General features: G+C 43.0%; 1 protein-coding gene across 1 annotated transcript in view; it reads left to right on the top strand.

Moving 5' to 3' along the window:
* Positions 1–9,484, top strand: part of LOC102443181 (nesprin-1-like) — a gene marked incomplete at both ends in the record, with an annotated part of 119,186 nt that overhangs the window by 46,026 nt on the left and 63,676 nt on the right. The window contains 1 exon segment of the mRNA XM_023747887.1: positions 8,291–8,485. Coding sequence (XP_023603655.1) covers positions 8,291–8,485 — 195 coding nt within the window.

Here is a 9,484-nt window from a genome sequence, read left to right as displayed (position 1 = left end):
TCTTGTTTGTTCATGTGTGCGGTCTAAGGTGAAATGGCATTCTTTTACAATATAGGAGCTTGCAGTATAACATAAAAATAAAGGCATTTTATCTAGAGACAGCATACTGAGAATATGACTTCAGGTTTTTGACACTTCTGTGACTTTGTAAGATAGAGATCAAAGTGCCTATCATCCATTTGAGGCCTTATTTTGGGTCTTTCTGTTTCCCAAAGTCACCCCTAGTCAGTCTGGTTTGGGGAGGGTGCCATACATAAATATATAAAATTAAAATTAACCTCTGTTTACCTAAACCAAACCAATCGTGAGGATAGTCAGGGACTTCGGTGACTATTACAATGTGGTTTTCCCTGAGCTCCACAGTCCTCTTTAACTGACGCCCCAGTTTTCTGATTGTCAGGGCCACCTCGTTGTCATCTGAAGGGGCTTTTCACACAGCCTCAGTGTGCTCCTGGGGCTCTGTCTACAGTGTTGCAACCCCCACCCCATCACCCATGCTTCCCCGTCCCTGGAGGGGACCTCTCTCCATTCCATCACAGCTCCCTTTGAGCTTCCAAAGGAATTTGGCATAAATTTTCCCAAGGCTGCCCTAGCCAGTTTGGCTTAGTAGATAGAGCATCGGCCTGTGGCCTGAAGGGTCCCGGGTTCTGATTCCAGTCAGGGGCATATACCTGGGTTACAGGTCCAATTCCTGGCCCTGGTCCAGGGCATGTCCAGGAGGCAACCAATGATGTGTCTTTTTCACATCGATGTTTCTCTCTCTCTCTGTCTCTCCCCCTCCCTCCCACTGTCTCTAAAAATCAATGGAAAAATATCCTCAGGTGAGGATTCAAAACAAAACACAACAAAACATTAGTAAATTATCTGAAAGCTGGAATAGAGTGAATTTGAGTGTCACTCGCTTAGATTAGCAGAAGCCCATGTTTCTGGAGAGGATCACACAGCTCACCTCTCTCTCCTTCCGGGTCCTCTCTGCCTTTGTTCAAGGCTCACCATTCTTATGTCCCAGGTGACTGACACCCCACCCCCCCAAAACAAACAAACAAACAAACAAAAAAAACCAAACCCTTCCTTGGGTCCCACAGGACTTAGGATCTCTGTGAAAACAGGATCCTGGTGATTTGCCCTGGTGATCTGCCTGGTGACATTATAGAGTTGCTGATTGAAAATGCAAATATGCAAATTAGCTCCCAGTCACCACCACCTCCATGCCTCCAGGCATTCCCATGAAAACACACACAAGCTAAGCACAGAGCAAATTATTATTTTGTTCAAAGGATTTAATGGAGAAAACTCAAAATTGTATATTAATGCTAAGTATTGTAAATTAGAAATGAATCTAACTTTTCTTGTAATGAGGACCAACCATGTGACTTTTTCTCTAAGTTGAGAGTGGTAATGCTAGCAATCATAGCAGTGAGGAGATGTAGCTAATTCAATGATGACTGCCTATTTGAGCTTAACAATTATGTTAATGCTCTAATGCAGTGGTTCTCAACCTTCTGGCCCTTTAAATACAGTTCCTCATGTGTTACCCCCAACCATAAAATTATTTTCGTTGCTACTTCATAACTGTAATTTTGCTACTGTTATGAATCATAATGTAAATATCTGATATGCAGGATGGTCTTAGGCGACCTCTGTGAAAGGGTCGTTCGACCCCCAAAGGGGTCGCCACCCACAGGTTGAGAACTGCTGCTCTAATGAGACAGAAAGAAGTATAAGTAATGCGTAATGTCTCATGTAATCACAAATCTGACATTTTCCATCTGACCTACTTTTTGCTGTCAGAATCTATGTTCTACAAATTCTGGGACAGAGCCGCCCACATGAAAAGCTCATGGTATCACAGCGTCTAAATTGGTTCCTAGCTTCTGGAATGGTACTTTAAAAATTCCAAGCACTGCCCAGCCAGCGTGGCTCAGTGGTTGAGTGTCAACCTATGAACCAGGAGGTCACCGTTTGATTCCCAGTCAGGGCACCATACCCGGGTTGCAGCTCGATCCCCTGCAGAGGGTGTGCAGGAGGCAGCCAATCAATGATTCTTTCATCATTGAAATTTCTCTCTCTTTCTCTTTCCCTTCCTCTCTCTCTAAAATCAATAAAATAAATTTTAAAAAATGTCCAGGCACTACTGTAGAATCACTGTTTCTAAATTCCAGCTGAATGTGGGTGAGAAAGTCCAGTACGTTTTTTTATATTTCCTAGAAATTAATACAAACACTTCAGTTGTTATTTCCTCCCTAACACTCACTCAGAAGCATTCATGTTTCTTTTGAGAGCTAACTAAATTCCTACATTATTCCTTTAAACTTCTGTCCAAATCTACTGAATTTGGGTGGAATACTGTGACTTTCTTGTTATCCTCTATACATTGTTTGACAGATTACATTTGAAGACATTCACGGGCTCATACTCTGGCTTGTGGCTGTTGTTCTGAGCATCCAGCCCTCTGTGATGGGACCTCTGTCCTAGGCAGCTAACTCTTTGTGGGAGTGTGTGGTCTCTGCCTCACCAAGCTCAGTGATGGCTAGTAGACAGAGCTCTGAGGTTATTTTGTGTTGGTGTTAATATGTACAGCCACTCAACATTTGAAATGAACTATGCTGCTGTAGATCGTTCTGAAAGTCACAATAAAATTCATGTTTACATTTGGTGTTGAACCAAACCATGTTCTCTCTAGAGTGAGTCATTTTAGAGAAGCTCAAGGTAGGTAGTTCTCTAAACCACGAAAGTGTCATGCACACGCCCTGCTTCTCACCACAAGTCAGAAGCCCAAAGACTTGCCTTTCATCTTCCTTTCCTTAGTTTTGAGTCAGACATCCTGGGGAAGCAGCTGGCCACCAGCCGAGACAGGGCTAGGGGGTGAAGGCCTATTTGACTGCTGGCTGGATCTTTTCGTAATAAAATTGAAGTGAATTTCACATCCTATAGCAGTAACCATTTTAAAGTGTATGATTCTGTGGCAATTACAAAAACATTTCATCACCCATAGAGAAAACCCCAGGAAGCTTGGCTGTGAACAACTATAGCTGTCTTCCAAAAATATCCTCTCTCCCTTGAGAGTAAACAGAAGCGTGAATAGAGAGGCTCCACTCTCACAGGATGAAACTTAACCGTGCTAGAATCTCTCATTTCCTAGTTCTTTCATTACGTCTTCAGAGCATTCAGGGAGCTGCCTCAGAACCTTGCGAGCTGGAAACGGAAGCTGGTGACTTCACTCTACCCTTGATTGGTCAAAGCGACTGAGATTAAATGAGGAGGCTTTTGTTGTTGTTGTTGTTGCTTCATGATTCAGATACATGTTTTCTCTGTCAAGAGTAAGAATGAATTCAACCAGATCTGTTGAGCATCTACTATGTGCACACTGAAATAGATGAACTTTTTTCACTAATTTGTGGTTTTAAAAACCTACTATAGGGTGGAGTGGATTACCAAGATACTGTACCAAAAAGAAAATTTTAAAAAAGTGATTGTGGGCTACAGCAGTGGGAAGTAGCTAGAAGGAACCTCTTGCAGGTCTTTGGGGAGAGGCAGATTTTGAAAATTTGGAATGGCAACAGGAGTGGGTAGAAGGCACTATAAATGTACTTGTGAGGAAAGCCACAGGTGTGCAATAGTGAGGGGGCTATTCTTGTTCATACCGAGGGTCAATGCAGAAAAAGACAATGCGGTCCAACTAGTTAAGGAGAAGCCTTTAAATTAAACAGACCAAATAATGCAAATGTTATATTTTTGGCAATCAAATACCAAGAAGTTATTACAAGGTAGTATGAAATAATTTACTGGACAAAAAGCATCTTTAAAAATATATTTTTATTGATTTCAAAGAGGAAGGGAGAGGGAGAAAGATAGAAACATCAATAATAAGAATCATTGATTCGATCAGCTGCCTCCTGCACTGGGGATGTGCCCTGACCTGGAATCCAACCATGACCTCCTGGTTCATAGGTCAACCCTCAACCAGTAAGCCACTCCGTCCAGGCCAAAAAGCATTTTGAATGTATAGGAAGCAGGATCAGTCTGTAATTCATTACAATCCAATTATAATATCCCAGTAAGTTCTTTGGCGGAGACTGACAAGCTAATTCTAAAATATATGGCAAATGTATGAAAAGATATATATTGAAATTTGAAAGGGTCAAGAATAGCCAATGCAACCTTGAAGAAGATGAGTAAAGTTGAAGGATGTATCATTTAGAGTGAGACTTACAATGCTATAGTGTTTATGGGAGTTTGGTATTGGCACAGACATACAGCCAAAGGGTCCATGGAACAGAATTGGAAGGCAGAAGCACACTCACATCTACACAGACACTTGGCTTATGTCAAAAATTAGACTGCAAAGCACTGAGTAAAAAATCATTTTTAATAAATAATGCAGGGTTAGTTGGCTATCCAGATAAAAAATTGTTGACCCCCCCTACCTACATTGGACACAAAAATTAAGTTCAGGTGGATTGTAGATCTAAATGTGAAGGGAAAATAAAATGTTTTCCAACAGTGCTTCTCAAACTATCTGTAGTAAATAACCTTTAAAACATTTTATTTAAACTTTCTAGCCCATCACAAACCATTATCTTTGTAATATAAATAAAATAAAATACTTCTTGGATATCAGGTCAATGTCAGGTTGCTATAAAGTTTCCTAACATTTACCTATTTTATCGTCACCCGGTCATGAACTGACAACAAACATTTTGCAGACTAATGCCATTTTTTTCGACCACACTTTGAATAGCATTTTTCTAGAAGAAACATGTGAGAATATGTTCATGACCTTGAGGTAGGCAAAGATCACTTAAATAGGACACCAAAAGCCCTAACATTTTGTTGTTGTTGTTAATCCTCTCCTGAGGATATTTTTCCATTGATTTTTAGAAACAGTGGGAGAGAGAGGGAAAGACAGAGAGAAACATCAATGTGAGAGAAACACATCGATTGGTTGCCTCCTGCACAAGCACTGACCAGGGCATGGGCCAGGGAGGAGCCCGCAACCAAGGTACGTGCCCTTGATCAGAATCGAACCCGGGACCCTTTGGTCCGCAGGCCAACACTTTATCCACTGAGCCAAACTGGCTAGGGCACCTAACTTTTTTTAATAGAGGAAAATGCTGATACATTAAACTACCAAAAGGGACCATTAAGCAAGTCTTTTCCCATTAAGGGACACCCAGATTACAACATGGGGGCAGATATTTGCAATACGCAGAACCAAAAGAGACACAGGCACTCTTATCCGGAGTAAACAAACAAGTCCACACCTCAGCAAGAAAAGGGAAGGATCCAATAGAAAATGGGCAGGAGATTTTTTTTTTTTTTTTTTAGCGGGTGGTCACCAAAGAGGATGTTCAGGTGGCCACAAACATAGGAAAAGCATTCAATCTCATTAGTCATCAGGGAGATGCAGATTAAAGGACAATGAGATCACCTCTATGAACCCATAGAAAGGCTGACATGGAAAAGATCACAAACCACGTGACCGTGGAATATGCTACAGCGATGAAGATAATCAGCTCTTTGTACATGAGGCAGCACAAGAGACTTTCACAGTCCCAACAGGGAGTGGAAGAAGCCAGACATGAAGCAGTACATCAGGGGTGATTCCACTATCCAGAGCCCACACAGGCAAAAATAACCCGCACTTTTACCAGCCAACACCCTGGCTGGCGATCCTTGGGAAGGAGGGAGAGACTGACAGGGAGCAGGATCAGGGGGCGTATAGTCCTGGGCGTGTTCTCCTTCTTGCTCAGGGGGGTGGGAGCATGGGTGTGTGCAGTTGGTGAGACTTCACAGAGCTGTGCATTTAGTGTGTGCACTTCCTAGGTGTATCTACTAATGTCAGTGTCATCGCTTCTGTAAAAATCCAGTTAAACCTGATGACACTTGATATTAGGGAAAGAGAAGTTCTACTTATTTGTTTTGTTACTATTTGTTGAGAGCCTACAGGAGAAGGCACCGTGCTTGCAGGGAAGCCTGCAGTCCTGTGAAGAGATGGGGATTAGGCACCTGGGGGACACTGGGAACTATGAAACACTGGCGAATACAAAGCCCCTTCTGCAGGAAGGCCTGTTTTCTAACACACATTTAAATCCCAAGTAAGACTCCCTCCTGCCATGATTACTGCTACACAGCAAGTCATAAAGCATAAAAAATGGAAAATAAAAACCATGTATAATTGTGATTGACGTTAATCGGGAAAACAGGGTGCTTGCTACTTTACAGAAATTGCTGAGCATGGATGGACCTGGAGAGCATTATGCTAAGTGAAATAATCAGAGGGGGACAAATACCATATGGTTTCACTTATATGTGGAATCTAATGGACAAAATAAAATAAAATAGAAACAGATTCATAGATACTGAGAACAGACTGACAGCTGTCAGAGGGGAAGAAATAGAGGGGCTAGGTGAAAAAGTTAAAGGGATTAAGCAAAAAAACAAAACAAAACAAAAAAACAGCCCTAGCTGGTTTGGCTCAGTGGATAGAGTGTCAGCCTGTGGACTGAAGAGTCCCTGGTTCTATTCCAGTCAAGGGCACATGCTGGGGTTGCAGGCTCAATCCCCAGTTGGGGTGTACAGGAAGCAGCGATCAATGATTCTCTCTCATCATTGATGTTTCCATCTCCCTCCCTCTCCCTCTCTGAAATCAATAAAAATATATTTCAAAAACAAAAAAAACCCTCATAGACAACAGTATGGTGATTATCAGAAGGAAAGGGAGGATCAGAGGTCGGGTAGGAGAGGGTAAAGGGAGCATAAAGGTGGCAGAAAGAGACTTGACTTGGGGTGGTGAACACATAATACAATATACAGATGACATATTATAGAATTGTACCCCTAAAACCTATATAATTTTATTAACATAAATTCAATAAGTAAATAGATTGCTGAGGGTCCTGGAGTCATTAATATGAAGGCAAGAATATAGGAGCTGGAGAGAGTGTAGTACAAGAGGCAGGCAGGGGTAAGGCCAGACAAGTACGTGGGAAGGAGCTTGGATTTTACTTTACAGGTGATAAGCCACTAAGTATCTTAAAGCAGGTGAGCGAGAGGGTCTGATTTACCTTTTTAAAAGCTTGCTCTAATCACTTGGTGAAGAGGGGATTGGAGAGACGAGAATGTGAGCAGGTAGCCCCAACACTAGGCTCTGACTGAGGGTGGAGCGGAGGAGATACACAGACACACAAGTAAGCATTTGGATTTGGTGTGGGATTGGATTGAGCCAGTGAAGTAGAGAAAGTGTGAGGAATGGCCCCTGGGTCTGGAGGTGGAGCTATGGCCAGAAGGGTGGCTCCTTTACTGAGGTGGAGAAGGAAGGGGAGGAGGCAGGCTCCACACGTCTTAGGATGGAGATACCCATGAGATGTGTAAGTTGAATATACGAGCCCGTTGTTTGGATGGATGTCTGGGTTAGGGATGCACCTTTGGAGGGGTTCAGCCTTGGAAACCATTGAAAGCCTTGGGAATGGCCCTCACCTGGGACAGATACAGAGCGAGGAAAGAGGGGCTGGAAATCAGCCCTGTGAAACGGCAAATGTTAGCTTGGGAAGCAAAGGAGAAAAATGAGAGGGTGATGACATGCGAACAGGTGACAGATTGCTCCCATCTTGAATAATGTGAGTTTGGGATTAAAACGCATGGCTGTCTCAAACCTGGGGATCTTGGGAGTGGGAATGGGAAAAATCATGTGGAGGAAGAAAGTGATGAATTTTATATTCAACATAGAATTGTAGATGCGAGCATGAATTGAGCATGCCCCCGCCCCCTAGATCAGTGATGGCGAACCTTTTGAGCTTGGCGTGTCAGCATTTTGAAAAATCCTAACTTAACTCTGGTGCCTTGTCATATATAGAAATTTTTTGATATTTGAAACCATAGTAAAACAAAGATTTATATTTTTGATATTTATTTTATATATTTAAATGCCATTTAACAAAGAAAAGTCAACCAAAAAAATGAGTTCGCGTGTCACCTCTGACACGCATGTCATAGGTTCGCCATCACTGCCCTAGATTATAGATGAGCCTATTGAAAACCAGAAAGATTCATGAACTTGTTCAAATTCATTTAATTTAATGACACACATGGTTTTGAAATCAGAACTTTTCTGACAGGTCGTCTGGGACTTTCATGTTGGAACTTGTGTTCGTAGGCCCCCTATCTGCTGGTTAAATGGCTTTGAGTGAAATATATCCACTCATCTCAACTGATGGGAGACTGAGCTGGTGACAGGATTTCTCAGTCCCCAGAAATCCGGACTTGAGTGTGATTCCCGTCTTTCCCGCAGGCACTGATGGATGAGATCCTCATGCTCCAAGATGAAATCAGCGAGCTGCAGGCATCCCTCGCAAAAGAGCTGGTGTCTGAGTCCCCGGAGTCTGACCCCGCGGAGCAGCTGGCCTTGCAGTCCACGCTCACCGTCTTGGCGGAGCGCATGTCCACCATCAAGATGAAGGCGTCAGGGAAACGACAGCTTTTGGAGGTAACATAACTCGGAAGCCCCACATGTCCATGTCCCTTAGAGTTGTGTTGACAAGTGTCTGGGTTACTTTGTGATGTACAGTTTTTCTTTTAAAAAAATATTTATTTCTATTTATTTTAGAGAGGACAGAAGAGGGAGAGAGAGAGAGAGAGAGAGAGAATCATTGATTGGCTGCCTCCTGCATGTCCCCTACTGGGAATTGGGCCCAAAACCTGACTGGGAATAAAACTGTGATCTTCTGATTCATAGGTCAATGCTCAACCACTGAGCTACAGGGGCTGGGCATGATGTACAGTTTCATTGTTCCTCACACATGAGGAGCTGGTACTATGTCTCAGGGAGGGTCTCATGAATGGAGCACTGAGTCAGTGTGTAGCCAGAAATGCATCTTCTCACCTCTTTTTGCTTCATTTCAGCATGAAAAGTTGAGAATGTAGAAAGCAAATAGTTGGTAGACATGGGCCTTATGAAGAATAACTATGGAAGGTTTGCACAGTGGTTTGCTATCCTATATAATAAAAGCCTAATATGCAAATCGACTGAACGGCGGAATGACCAGCGGAACAACCAGTGGAAAGACCAGTTGCTATGATGAGCACTGACCACCAGGAGGCAGATGCTCAATGCAGTAGCTGCCCCCAGCCCACAGGCCCCAGGCCGGCCAAGGCAGGTGCCAGCGCCCTCCCCCCCCACCCCACCCCCCGATCGCCCTGCCGATTGCCCCACATATCAGCCCTGATCGCCAGCCACGCCTATGCACCCTACCTGTGCACTAATTTTGTGCACCGGGCCTCTGGGGTTTAAATAAGAGCATATTATGAATACTATTACTAATGCTGTGAAAGAATAAATCTTTAGTCATTGTTAGCCAGTTGAAGCACCCTGATTCATGAAAAGTTATTTTTGCTTTATTCTCTCTTATCATTTCTGGGCCCTAAATATATAGGACATTAGACCTGAGACTCCACAAAATCCATTAGAATATCTGGCTCCTTGTAC

Source organism: Myotis lucifugus, unplaced genomic scaffold, assembly GCF_000147115.1.
Source record: "Myotis lucifugus unplaced genomic scaffold, Myoluc2.0 scaffold_1031, whole genome shotgun sequence".
Lineage (NCBI taxonomy): Eukaryota > Metazoa > Chordata > Mammalia > Chiroptera > Vespertilionidae > Myotis > Myotis lucifugus.
This window is presented reverse-complemented; position numbering and strand designations above follow the sequence as displayed.